This window comes from Ambystoma mexicanum, chromosome 9 (genome assembly GCF_040938575.1).
Source record: "Ambystoma mexicanum isolate Mex_15411 chromosome 9, UKY_AmexF1_1, whole genome shotgun sequence".
NCBI lineage: Eukaryota > Metazoa > Chordata > Amphibia > Caudata > Ambystomatidae > Ambystoma > Ambystoma mexicanum.
This window is the reverse complement of record NC_090931.1, coordinates 993,178,489-993,192,222: the sequence shown is the minus strand read 5'-3', so window position 1 is coordinate 993,192,222 and position 13,734 is coordinate 993,178,489. Positions and strand designations below refer to the sequence as shown.

Below are 13,734 nucleotides of genomic sequence, written 5' to 3'. Positions count from 1 at the left end.
AATCCAACAGCTCGCCCGGCTGTAGAATAGTTTGGTTGGATGGCTGGATTCTGAAGGCCTCCTGAGAAAGGATTTAGCTGGTTGTCCAGGCCTCTCTGCTTTAAGTTCTGGAGTTAAGTTCTGGATCTCTGGAGTTCTGGATTCTGGAGTTTTCCGTCAGCGTGCTGTGCAGGAATTCAGTTGAAGGTTGGAAAATGAATGTCCCTGTCTGGCTTCCAGTGGATCTTTTTATGTCTTTTGGGAAGTGGGTGTGAAGGCTATCTTTCTATGCCCAACCCACTCACGATTTGATAGGTCAAGGATTTCTCTTTGACCTGATTTGAGAAGGGAGCAGTGAGTCATCAGGTGTCATCTTTATGGCCTACAGAAAGAACACTCCCCTTTGCTTTTACTTAGAAAATATTTTTTTCATAACCAACAGGTTTCGCAGATACACAAGTGGTTGACATTACATATACACATCATATATCACATAAGGTAGTTTCTGTTCCAACTCTGATGTTTCTAAGAGCTTGGATTAAGAAATGACAACATTTTGCGCTTTTTGGTTGGTTTACCAATATTGGATTTTTACCAAAAATGACACAGATGTACACCGCCTTTCTACACATATTCCAGTAAATTTTCATTTTTCTAGCGTGAACCCTGTGTCTGCAATCTCCATAATTCATGGGCTTTTGCCTCAGAACATGGTAGAGTTCTAACACCTCTTAAAATGTGCACAGAAAAATCACAAGAATAATGATATTAATTATATAATTTTGACGAACCGTACTATATATTATCCATCTTTTTAAAATTATGCTCTGGCCCAGAGGGGTGTGGTTTCCCAAAGCACATGGTGGAATTTGTGGTTTGTCCACTTCCTCCAACTTAAGTTGCTCACAGAGGCACTGCCCCTCCCCGTTTCTCTCAAGAGGAAGCCATTTACGACCCCCCCTAATTTAACATTTGCCTGAGCCAAGGAAGGCTCATTGTTCAGTTTCCTGCAGTCCCCAGCTGCTCCTCTCCTAATCCAAACAGGGAGGTGTCATCTCCTTTTGGTGGGGGCAGCAGAATGCAGCCAGGCCTGGGAAGAGTGGTTGAGCAAGTTTTAACGCCTGTCGGGGGTAGTTGCCGGGCAGAATTCACTCTCTTCAAGCCAGGCTTCAGCCAAATGTCACTTTTGTTCCCAGTTTTAGTTCATCCAAATCAAACTTACAATTTTTACACATGCAGCTAGAACGCTGATTCAAAACTATGACATTTAACAGTTTCAAACTATGTGACACTCAACAGTGGGTCACTCATTTATTTTAAACGTTTAGATTTTAGTGTCTTTCAGTCCAATTTAACTTAGGCTGCTGACATCCACAGCTCAGCCAGTTTTGTTATAAACATTGTTTTGGGCTCTTCATCTTTCCCGATTTTGTATGCACACAAGAATACATTCTGCCAAATGTCTGCTGGTGTTTAGTGAGATTTTTGAATATCTTGCAATGTTTAAAATAGGCCTTTTTAGCTTGCATTTCAGAGAAACAAAGGTGATTTCAAAGCGCTTTTTGAGCCAACAGGCCCTGCTGTTTTTCCTTGGCACACATTTCACTCATGGCACTCCTGGCCCATCATGCTCGCACTGGTGGGTGGCAGGTCAGGGGAACATTTTGGTGTGCGTCAAAACTGCACGGTTTTCCTGGATTCTGGCGCAATGTGGGCTTTTTCGGCCATCTTGGATTTTCTAAGCCCACAGCACCAAATGTTGCAGCATAATAACTCGAACATGGGTCAAAACCCCTGACACTCCTGACTATTTTATTTCTTACTTTTACTTTCCTCTCTTTCTTACTAGAACCATTCAAGGCTGATGTCTCACCTGTCATCCTGGGTAGCCTCATCCTTTCCACTATGACCAGGGTCCATCAACTAGAGCTGTGCTTATCTCTTTCTGACAACTCTCTAGTTAAACTACATCTCTCCCAAGGTACCTCACTTAATGTTACCGTCTTAATCTCTACTCTTAACTCCTCTGCTCTCTCCATCAACCCCTAATGCTCTGACACTCACCTATCTACTTCACCATCTCTGTTCCCCTACATGTATTTCCCATGTCTCATTTATCAAAGGAAATGAAAACCTATCTCCATGGTCACCTACTTGCATCAAGTCAAGCCCTCTTGCCTCCTTTTGGGCAGGCCTATCAAAATCTTCTTTGCCAAGTTGAAACATGCAGTGTCGTATTCCTCTAATTTTCACTTTCCTGCTTCCACTTTTACCCCTTCTGCCCACTCCATCAACCATGGATGTCTGCAGTCATCCAATAAGTCCAGGATGCACCTCCACCTATGCCACTGGTGCAGAGATCACTTCCCTAACCGTTGTACTGTCTACAACTCTCTCCTTTCTCTCAGCACTACTCTCGACTGTGCCAAATCCTCTTACTACACAGACATAATATCCTCGATCTGCTTTCTCCATCACAGCCTATCTTTGACCCTAACCTCCCAGGCTGTGCTTGGCCCCTAAAGACCTCTCTAGCATCATCTGAATCTGACTATTCCTCCAACCTCTCCATAATATCCACAATATTTCACACCCTGCCTACCCCAACTGCTCTCCCACCTTCTGCCATCCCATTGTCTCCCCAACTCTCTCCTGACAATCCCACTTCGATCCCACCTTCGCCACTGAAGTTATACTGCTCCTCTGTTAGGCCAACCCATTATGTGCTCCCATTGATCCCTTTGACCACAAAAGATCAATGATCTTGCACCGGTCACCTTCTTTTGCCTATCTTCTCCCTTCAAAGTCTACCTCTCCTCAAGCATCTTCCCCACCTGCTAAAAAATAGTAACAGAAATACTCTTACTAAAGAAATCCGGTCCATATCCTGAGAATATCCTTACTACAGATATTTCTCTCTCCTGCTCCAAAAGTCTGAGTTCCTTAAGGAAGAAGTCTTTAATCGCATTTTCAACTTCTATTCACTCCATGCACTTTGCAATTTCCTCCTATCAGGGCTCCAAAGTAAACACTGAAACTGCTCTCACCCGCGTTTTCAACTTCCTAACTGTTGTTTACCACTCGTACTACTTCTCCAACCTCATTTTACTAGACCTCTCCACAGCTTTCCAATGCTGGACCATCCATCCCTCCTTCAAACTGTGTCCTCCCTTGGCTTTAAGGACATTGTACAATCCTAGGTGGCTCCTATCTCTCTGACCATTTCCTCTCCTTTTTATGAAAATCTAAAGCCTTCTCCTTCAGATCACATTAAGTGGGCCGTCTCAAGGATCAGTCCTTGCTTCACTCATCTTCCATTGTAGATCTCTTTCCTGGGTAACCTCATCTCTTCCTGTGGCTTTCAAGCCACATGTTTGCTGATGATACCCAGATCATTCTTTTCACTATCCATCCACTCTTTCTAAGTGCATCACAAGCTGCCTTACTGTTATCTGTCAATGCTGTAAACTGTCTGTTGTCTAACCCACTTCTCTAATCTCACATCTTTACTCCTGACAGCCACCACCACCCAAAGATCATAATGCCGGCTTCTCTTTGACAGCGCCCTAAGACCCCAGCAGTTCATCATGGCCACACTAGCAGGATTAATATCATCAACACAATAAATACCCACCTCCACCTCAATCATCACTCTTGGCTAAAATCCTACTATCTACCCACATGCATAGCAAACTGGGCTACTGATCAAGCATACACCTTGGTGGTTTTCACCTGCACTCCTTATCCCCCTTAACACATTTCTCAACATTTCTACTTACATCCTCTACACCATCCCCAGGTGATCTCCTACATCAATTTAGCAACACCGCGCTGAATACCTCTCCGTGAATATTCACTCTAAATTTAAGTTCCTTGTCCACACTTTCAAATGTATTCATGGTATTGCCCTCAGTTCCTTGCTGTCTGCATCACTCTTTACTCTCCTTCTCAAACTATGAGTTCATCCGCTATGCACAACCATCCTGTTCTCTGCCCCCATGCCTCCTGCTGCTTCTGCTCCTTCTGTTTACATTCCCTCTCCACTAGAATGTTCTCCCCCCAACAATCAAAGCAAGCCCATACATGGAGGTGTTCAAGACCTGACTCAAGCTTCACTTTATAGGCACTGAAGCTGTGCCTCCTATCGTCTCACTGCCCCTCGCAAACTGACCTCTACTCTACTTCGCCTAACCATTTTACACAGCATGATATACATGTGAAAATTTGAATAAGGACCCCAGCAGTCGGCCATTAATAAATGTATGTTTTATTTGTCTGTTCTTCAATCCATGTCCCCGATCTATGGACAAATACTACCTCTCCTTCTCCTGTTATGTTCTCATTCAGAAAACCATTGCCAATTGTCAAGGAACCCTACTCAAAGAAGGACTCTGCCATCTTCAATGTATCCTATGTATGTCATTTCTTGTTTAAATGATATCCTTACAAATTCATTTGGGCCTCATTATAAGTTTGCCGGTCCGGTAACAACGGTACCGGTAAGCTTGCCGGTACTGTTGTCACCGGACTGGCAAACTACAAGTTCTGCTCGCAGGTGCCTTCCCGCCCGCCAGCACTGGCTTGGCGGGCATACCGGCACCGGGAGAAGAGCATGTCGGATGCACCGGCACCATTCTGAATGGTCCCGGTGCATCCGGCCTCCCCTTTCCCATTGAGCCCTATGAGGCTCAATGGGAATGGGGAGCATTTTATACCAGCGCCCCCGATGAGTAATTACTGGGTCCGGCAGGGCCGTAACGACCCGGAGATTGCCCATTGGCGGGCACCAGAAAAATGTGCACGTTTTGCGGCAGCCTGACGGTTTTACCGGCAAGGCCACCGCCAAACTTGTAATGATTCCATCTGAAATACATATACAATGAAAAATAAAAGGGGACTTTTAAATGCTGCTTTTTCTGCATGAACTTTTATGTTGTTTTAGTTCAAATAAAACATGCAAAATAAGCTCATTTATAACACATGTTATGCTTGTAACACAAGGGCATTTATCTTGAGGATTTAAGCTCTAAAACAGGCCGTTGGGCTTTCTGAATTGTTTTGGGGTGTAAATGCACTGCAAAGTTCGGAGTCTTGTCTTTTTCACATGTTTTTAACATTACTTCGGGGAATTGTTGAATAAGTGTGCACATTCCATTGTGTCTTTAAAGTATAAAATCAGTCCTCGAAATGATTGCAATCCAAAAGTCACTTTCACACAATTTCAAAGTTAATGGGCACGTACGCACTTATCTGCGTTTTATTTTTACTGGTGGTCCTTTTCGTCAGGGCTGCGAGCAAAATGCACAATCCAACACAAAGAAAACTCCTTTGGGCAACCCCTCTCTAGCTCTATATGGAAGCAACCACAATGCTGTTAGTTTATTCCATGGAAATAGCTTTTTGGACATAATTGCTGACAGACATCAGAAGTAAACTTTAGAATATGTTCAACCAAATCATGGAAACAAGGGTTATAATGTCATGGTGCCTTCGCACAATCCTGATGGACTATACAAGAAATTAAAACGCTAGTAGTATGTTCCCCCATTTTACCATGCCTAACATATACTGGTGTACCTGTATAGCTTTGGATAATACAAATGAAAAGGTTCTCATTCATACATATTCAATGAACTCCTTGCTAAGCAATGACCTATCTATGTTATGAAAGGCAGCGGACAAATCAATGATGACCACATAGATGTCGGATGTATTGGCCTTGTAGCATTTGTCTACTAGCCGCAAGCCATAAAGAGACTACTTCATTGACAAGCTGTAAATGCCAACTAACAGCCTGATTCATGGGATTATTTGTGTGAAAAACGCAGACTTGCGTGCCTTTCTGCCCGAAAATCCTTGTTTGAGAATGGGGGTTTTCGGGCAGAAAGGCCCGCAAATCTGTGTTTTTCACACAAATAATTCCATGAATCAGGCTGCAAATGTTTCACAAGATGTTACTAAATTCGACAGAGTTCAAATATTTATCATGGACAAAAGTCCTCAAATTGTTCAGCGAAATATCACTCAAAGAAATTTGTCTTTTACAGGTAGGGTCTATTTTGGATCATTTCTTGAAAATGGGAACATGACAGTCTTGTCTCGATTTCCTTGCTTTCCAGAGAGCAAGCAGTATAATAGGAAGCAGAGTGCCCACTAAGGATAGACCAGTCTTATGTGGGTCCCCAGGGAAACCCAACTACTGTTGGTGCCTTCACTGGCTTAACTCCTCAAGGTATGGGAACACTGTATATATTGGTAACTCAATGGCAAGCAAATCAAAATGCGGGTACAACATCTGAGTGAAATGATCAAACCAACATAAAAGTACAATATTGCTCAAAATTGCCTGTCATATGGGTGAACATTTTGCCCTCTAACTATCTGCTGCCTGAATGCCTTTCTGGATGTATTTAAATAGCCTGAGGTTTATTTAATTTTATCTATTGGGTATTTATACTGCGCCTATACAGCAAATGGTGCATCAAGGCAAAACAAGACAAAAGAGGGGGGCGAGGGGTTAGGGATGAAGAATAACCAAAAACTGCCCTACTAGGACCTGTGTCATTCAGATTATGCAAGTGCAGGAACAAGAAGTGCACGGGAGTGGGGAGGTGGGGAGGAGTGCTGGTCAGAGCGGAATACTCTAATTCTCAGGAGGAAAAGGAAGTGCAGGTCGGAGTGGAGAGAATGCAAGTGCTGGGGGGAGCAAGGAATGGTAAAGGGCCCCTGGGCTAGGCAAGTGTTAAGGGGAGCCAGATGGACAAGTGCCAGGGGAATGAAGAGAGTACAGGGGATTGGAGGTCCACATACTAAGTGTGAGGGCAGGACTGGATGGGCTCAATAGGGGTACAGGCAAAGCCAGTCCAGTGCAGGGGGAGGGAGCCCGGTAGGGCAAGTGCAGGTAAGGGGTGGAGGGTCAAGGGAGACCGAGATGCTGGGGTAGATTCAGCGAGGAGGGCCTGGTGTCCTGTATGAATTCGAAGGAACCAGGCAGCCAGTCAAACGGGCATTAGCAGGGGAGGGAGAGAGGGAAGGAAGAAGAGATAAGGAGGGGCTTGAGAAGCTTCTGCAACTTAAGGAGATCTGGCTCAAGTCTGAGAGGGGCAGGGAGGCCATTCCAAGAACAGGTTCCTGTGGAAGGGAGAGATCTTGCCCCCACTCTCTGCTTGGAAAAGCATTTGATCTGAAGAGACTTAAAGCAGAAAACCCAAGGGCTCTAGCAGGGAGGTGTTTAGGGACAGGGGGTTGGATGTAGCACAGTCCCAGGCCTCAGAAAGCCTTGTGGGTGATGCAGAGAGTCTTGAACTTTATCCCTGCAGCTAACGGGAGCCAATGGAGATATTGTAGGGGAGGAGAGATGCAGTCCCTGGGCTTGATGCCAAGGATAGTCTTGCAGTCCTATCCTGGATTAGTTGAAGGGGCGAATGGAGGATTTAGGCAGATTGAGGAAGAGGCTGTTACAATATTACAGCCTAGAGAGGACCAGAGCTCTGGAGACATTGAGTTTCTGGGTGAGGTGAGGAAAGGGAGAATGCCTCTGAGGAGGTGCAACTGAAAGTGGACCTTCTTGGCAAGGTCCCCGATGTGAGGAGAGAAGGAGAGAGTGGAGTCCAAGATGACACCAAGGTTTTTTCCCTCACAAGAGGGTGAGGGGATCGGGCCCAAGGAAGGTGGTCAGAAAGTGGGGGGGAAGGAGGGAGCTGGAGTCCCAATGAGAAGGATCTCAGTCTTACTGGAATTAAGGGAGAGATTGTTAGCAGCACGCCAAGCCTGAATAGCAGTCACACAGTCAGGAATGAGAGAGGAAGAAGAAGAGGCAGTGAAGGGAAGCTTGAAGGAGAGCTGCATCTGCATAACACTGGAAGTGAGGAGAGAACGCAGAGATCAAATGGGCTAGAGGGGCAAAGTAGATGTTGAAGAGCCACTGCGAAAGGATAGAGCCCTGAGGGATGCCACAGATGAACAGTGTGATGTAGAAGAGAAAAGGGCCCAGTTGAACATGGGATGGTCGGTCAGAGAGGAATGAGGTCAACCAGTTCAATGACAGGTCTGTGATTCCAAGGGTATCGCACAGCCAATTTAAAAGGGTGGCATGATTGAGTGCATCAAAGGCAGAGAAAGGTCAAGAAAGATGAGAATGGAAGTAGAGTTGGAATTTGAGATTTGAGAGCAAGTCTTCACAGGTGTTCAGGAATGCAGTTTCCGTTACTCTGGCTGCTCTGAAGCCAGACTGGTAGTCGTGGAGACAATCAACAGTTTCAATGTGATGGATCAGCTAGGAGATGACCAGCGTCGCCAAGAGTTTGCCCAGGAAGGGGGTAACAGAGATAGGGTGGTAGTTCGCCGGGCAGGAGGGGTCGACGGAAGGCTTTTTGAGGAGAGGGTGCACAAGTGAGTGCTTGAGGAGTAGCGGGAAGGAGTCAGTGGCAAAATAGTGATTGCAGAAATCAGCCAGGGCTGGCGCAAGGGAGGCAATGTTGTCCTTGATAGTTCTGGAGGATCAGGGGAGCACCTATTTGGAAGAGACTTTCATAAAGAGGACTTGTCTAGAGACTCCATCCGGTGATATGGGCGAGAAAGAGGAGAGTAGGAGAGAAGGGGAGAGAGGGGCCAAGGGAGGCCTCAGAGCAGGTGAGGGAGAAGGGAGGGGTGTGGAGGAGAGTGAGGACAGAATGTCCCGAGTTTTGGTTATGAAGTGAGAGACCAGGCCAGTGCAGAGGGTCAGGGATGGCAGAGGAGAAGTGGAGACTGCAGTAGGATTGGTGAGTTTGATGCAGATTTTGAACAGTTTAGACATATTGGTGGCCCCAGCGATGCAGGCTTGGATATAGGCCTTCTTCTTCGGGCGAATGGAGAGTCTGTATTGACTTTGGAGCAGGTGGCAGTCCAGTCTGTCAGAGGATGTGCTCGTAGCCTGCCACTTCCGCTCAGCAGCTCTGCACTGGCATTTCAGAGAGGCTAGATCGGAATCATACCAGGTGTTGTACTTGGAGGCAGGCTTCATGTGGATCCCCATGACAGGGCCAAGGATGTCCAGAGTGTTGGAGATGGAGAGGTGAAGATTAGCAAGGGCTGTGTCAGTGTGAGAGTCAGTGGGCGGGTGTGGGAAGGAAGAATGAAAGTGGCAGCAAAAGCAGCAACTGACACTCGCTTCATCAGTCGAATGACGGAGAAGGAGACTGACAGTGAGGGCAGAGGCTTAGCCGGGGGACCCAAGAGATCCAGGTGAGAGAACAGGAGAGTGTGATCAGACTAGGAGAGAACTGTAGTGAGGGTTCTATGTGATAATCTTGAATATTAAAGGTACACACAAAAAAGAGACCTTTTTGGCAGATTTGGTGTATGCTTTAATATTTGAAATACATCAATCCCTCCCCCACCCATGCCCTTTGAAAACAGGGGTTGCACCCCGGAACCCCCCTCAACCTCTGCCCTCACCAGATCCCTGTCTCCATACAAATACACATAAACACACACATGCCCAGATGCACTCCTTCTCCCATGCACCCCCTCAGAACTACAAGCAGTGTCCCCGATCATACACACAAGCATGCAAAGTTTGCAAACACTTACCTCAAACCCGTCTTCCCCTGCTCATCCCTTTCAGCCTGTGAGCCCCTGCGCGCACTCCTGTGAGCCGGGGCGTGACAGTAAAGATTTAGAAAGATCTCTGGACGGTCTTTTTAAATCAGTCTTTTTGGAAAAATGAAAAAGACCATTTCACTTAATACCGTAGTGAGAGGTTTGGAGATGGGGATGTCTGCTGAGAGGAGAGCATTCAAGGTGTGTCTGGCTGAGTGCGTCAGACTGGGGGGAAGAATGGTGCCAACCCAGCCACAGAGGCTGCAAAAACAGTCCAAAGGCCACGTCAGGGGAGTCAAGGTAAATATTGAAGTCACAGAGGAAGAGAAGAGAAGTTTGGAGTGGAGGACAGGAGCGAAGAGGTGAGGTCAGACCAATCCAAGAGGAAAAGGGTGACCGGACCAGTGGTCCTGTAGATGATGGCAAGAGTAAGCGAGAGGATTGGAGAGACACCAAGCATGTAGACGAGGCATCCGAAGGAAGAGTAGGACTGAGTAGTATGATAGTAGCAGAGACCCATTCAGGGAAGATCAGGGTCACTCCGTCCCCAGGCCGGTTACGCCTGTGCTTAGAGAGGATGTAGTAGCCCTCCGGGAGGTTTGTGTCAAAAATAGTGACAGAGCTGGCCATGAACCACGTCTCAGTGAGAGCGAGGACAACCTTCAAGGAGGTGGCAGATGTCAGAGGAGTGTTTAACGGCTGAACGAGAGTTGAGGGTTGCTAAGTGAAGCTTGTTGTCACCTTTGAAGATCTTCCGAGGATGTGTACAGGAATGTGGTACACCCATCAGTGATGGCGAAGGGGCCGAAGGGGTGGCACAAGGAGGAGTGATAAAAGATGGGAGGAAGTTGATGAGAGATGGAAGACGCCGATCAAAAAGGAGGACGTTAGGCTTAGAGCCATGGACCATGACATTAATGATGCCCCTAGAGGATTGGAGGTAAGCCAAGAGTATTTCCCATCGGGTTCCACCATTAATGGGCAAAGACGAGAAAGGGGAGGGCACTGACACCATATGGTGAATCCAAAGGTCTGAAGACTGAACGACAAAGAGGATGTCATTGACAGTCTGCCTGGATGAAGCATTGACATAGGTGTCAGCGATGGGCATGCCTGGATTGGAGACCAGGAGAAGTTTCTTGAACTTTTTCCTTCCAGGCTTCAAAAGAGAAATAGGACAGGTGATAGAATAGCAGTTAGAGAAGATAAGGGAGATGGAAAGCAGCTTGGAGGAAGACAGCACAGAGATGGAAGGGGGAGAAAAAGAAGGAGGGAGAAAACTGCATAACGCATGACGAACTCCCCAGGCAGCCTAGCAGCAAGCCAGGCGCAGATGAATCAGGTACACGAGAAAGGAAGTCCAGACCAGTGAAGAGAGTCCAGCGGCAAGCAGAAGCGAGCTCGGCAAAGAGGCCATGAGTCTTGATCCTTAAATGCATCGTTCTTGTGCATCACTACAGCATTGTAGCTCATTCCACATTTGCATTTCGTGTTGTTGCTTGGCTCTATCAAGGTTTCTGTTATAATGATCAACCCTCCAACTAAATACTAGTTCAATATCCTCCCTCTTCATCAGCGAAAGCCCACTTTCATTTCCTTCCGGTCCCCTCAACTAAATCCCATTTTAGTTTTCTACCACTGGGTCAACTCAATCCTATCCTTTTCTCGCTCTTCCACGCCTAAAGCCTGTCCCTTCAATTGCTCTAGCAATCTCCTGCCTCTGCCTCCCAGACTTAGCCCGCCAATAAACCGCACATGCCTGGTTACACTATTGCATCATGGGTCAGCGGAACCAGTTTGCCCAGACGCCAGGGGAACGATTCTACCCTGACTAAACGTTGGTTCGGAGTGTGACCACACACGTTCACACACATGCATGCAACAGTGGATACACGTGTTTTATTGTGAAAGTATATGTGTTGTACGGCTTGATGAGCGTTTCTTGCATGCTAATCATGTCACCTCGTTCTCCCTTTCTGCAGAGCGATATTGCCACGCTCTACTTCAAAGTGGGGGTGAAGAGCATCGGCACTGTCTTCCTGCACACAGACGCCCAAATCCCGGACGAGCGCTTCCTCGTTTTAATTAATGACATGCTGGCATCAGGTAAAAGCCTTTTTTTTCTTTTGTCATCCATTTAAACGATGCAGGTTAGGATCACGGGCGAGATCGTTCCTGCGCGCGTTAAAAAACATTGGCAAATACATTCGGGATCAAAGCAGTTCAGAGCGGCAGCGTCTCAAGTGTGCAGAGGGCAGCAGGTGTCTGAATGGGCCTCATCAGTGGATGTGAGAGGTCGCGCGCGCGGATTCGTTGCACGAGCTGGGAAGTCACCTCTGTGACACCAATAAAACAAGCTACTTAATTCAATCGGTTGCAATCAGCCTAGATTCTGTTTACCGTGGAACGCGTTTCTTTTAATATACTATAAAGCTGCGCGCGACGAGGCCGGGCCGCGCGCCCGATGCAGCCCCTGACAGCCATAATAGCCTCGATAATGTAGATAATTTGGCTTTGTTTAGTTATGTGCAGATGTGTTATTCTGGGACCTGTGAAATTATTTGGTTGATTGTTCATCAAACAATTACTTTAGCCTCTGCGCTCGCATCCTACCACCTTGAGGCTCGCTCATTGTTAGGGAAATCGGCTGACAATGTTGTGACCTGTTAATGCAAATGGCACCCTTTTGTAAGCAGATTTTAACACATGCCAGTCAAGCTTTGGTCGCCAATGCGCAATCCGCAGGGCACTAGCATTGATGCGAATACAGCAGTAGGCCATGGAGGGTAGTGAGATAGCTCAGTGAGTTAAAGGCTTGTTGCCGAGATTAATGTCAAACCCTGACAGGGATGAACCGGCCAGTCTTTCCTGTGAACATGATAAATTAATCACCATTTGATTAATGAATGGCAAAACCTGTGGTCTTAAGCGCTATAGAGAGACCATACTATTATTTGTAACAGACACAGGAAGGCACTTTGCCCACATTATGCATGTTACTTCTCTGAAAATGCTGATACGGACAGGAAGGCTTTTGAAATAATAGGCTCTTAGCAGCAGCATGAGTCAATCAGTGCAGCTCTCAAGCAGACCTCATCACCCACTAATTACAGAAATGGCCTCCAGTGCTCTTTTATTTGCCATAAAACATCTAGCTTTATTTAAGTTTTTATCGAGAGTGGGATCAAACTGAAACATGTAACAGAATACAGAATATTCGCCTTTAAATGAACAGTGCTTGACTTCATATTGTGTTAAGCAGGTGCACCAATTCGTGGATATACATAAAGCCAAACAGCCTTTAGTGTCATCATTCTGCTTCTGATAGTTACATGTCCCTGTTAAGGCCAGACAAAGCTCACCGTGGTTGGTTGTCGCTTTGAAAGCATCGACGATTAATGTTGTGTCATGTGACTAACCCAGAAAATCTGTTTATCCCATTTGAAACTGAGCAATGTGCCCAAAGTCCTATGTGGCAACTGGAAAAAGCAAAGGCCAACAGGGAGTAGCGAGTTTACTAACTGCCATCTTTATAGACAGTGGTGGTTTCAGGTTCAAAGGATTGCCCCTCAAACAGCCCCTCTATTTGGAAATATCATTAATACTCGTGGAGTAAAATCAAGGACACGTGTGTGGATAGAATCTCAGGAGCTACAGCCAAAAGACTAGCTAGCCCCCAGTCCCAACAGTTCCCACAACAGCGTAGCCCCGGGTCTTTTCCAGACCTAGCAACACCCCTGTCTGCATGTATTTAATGTGGACACCGCACATAAGTGTGACATCAGAGAAAGGACATGCATCAGCGCACGTGTGCCAATAACAAAGATGGTGCCGGACACATACTGCTTTTATGGGGGGAAACAGTAGTGGTGGAGGGTGTGCACATGGAATGAATGGGAGATGCGCACAGGCAATAGTATAGTTCATAGGTGCATCACAAGCACACTTTTACTAAGTAAAATGTGGACACCGCACATAAGTGTGACATCAGAGAAAGGACAAGCATCAGCGCACGTCTGCCATTAACGAAGATGGCCCCGGACACATACTGCTTTTATGGGGGGAAACAGTAGTGGTGGAGGGTGTGCACATGGAATGAATGGGAGATGCGCACAGGCAATAGTATAGTTCATAGGTGCATCACAAGCACACTTTTACTAAGTAAAATGTGGA

General features: G+C 46.4%; 1 protein-coding gene across 1 annotated transcript in view; it reads left to right on the top strand.

Annotated features, from left to right (window-relative positions):
* LOC138488874 (dynein axonemal heavy chain 11-like) overlaps positions 1 to 13,734 on the top strand; it is a 2,478,284-nt gene that overhangs the window by 1,455,676 nt on the left and 1,008,874 nt on the right. The window contains exon 27 of the mRNA XM_069616234.1: positions 11,544 to 11,667. Within this exon, the coding sequence (XP_069472335.1) occupies positions 11,544 to 11,667 (124 nt within the window). The remainder of the gene's footprint in view (positions 1 to 11,543; positions 11,668 to 13,734) is intronic.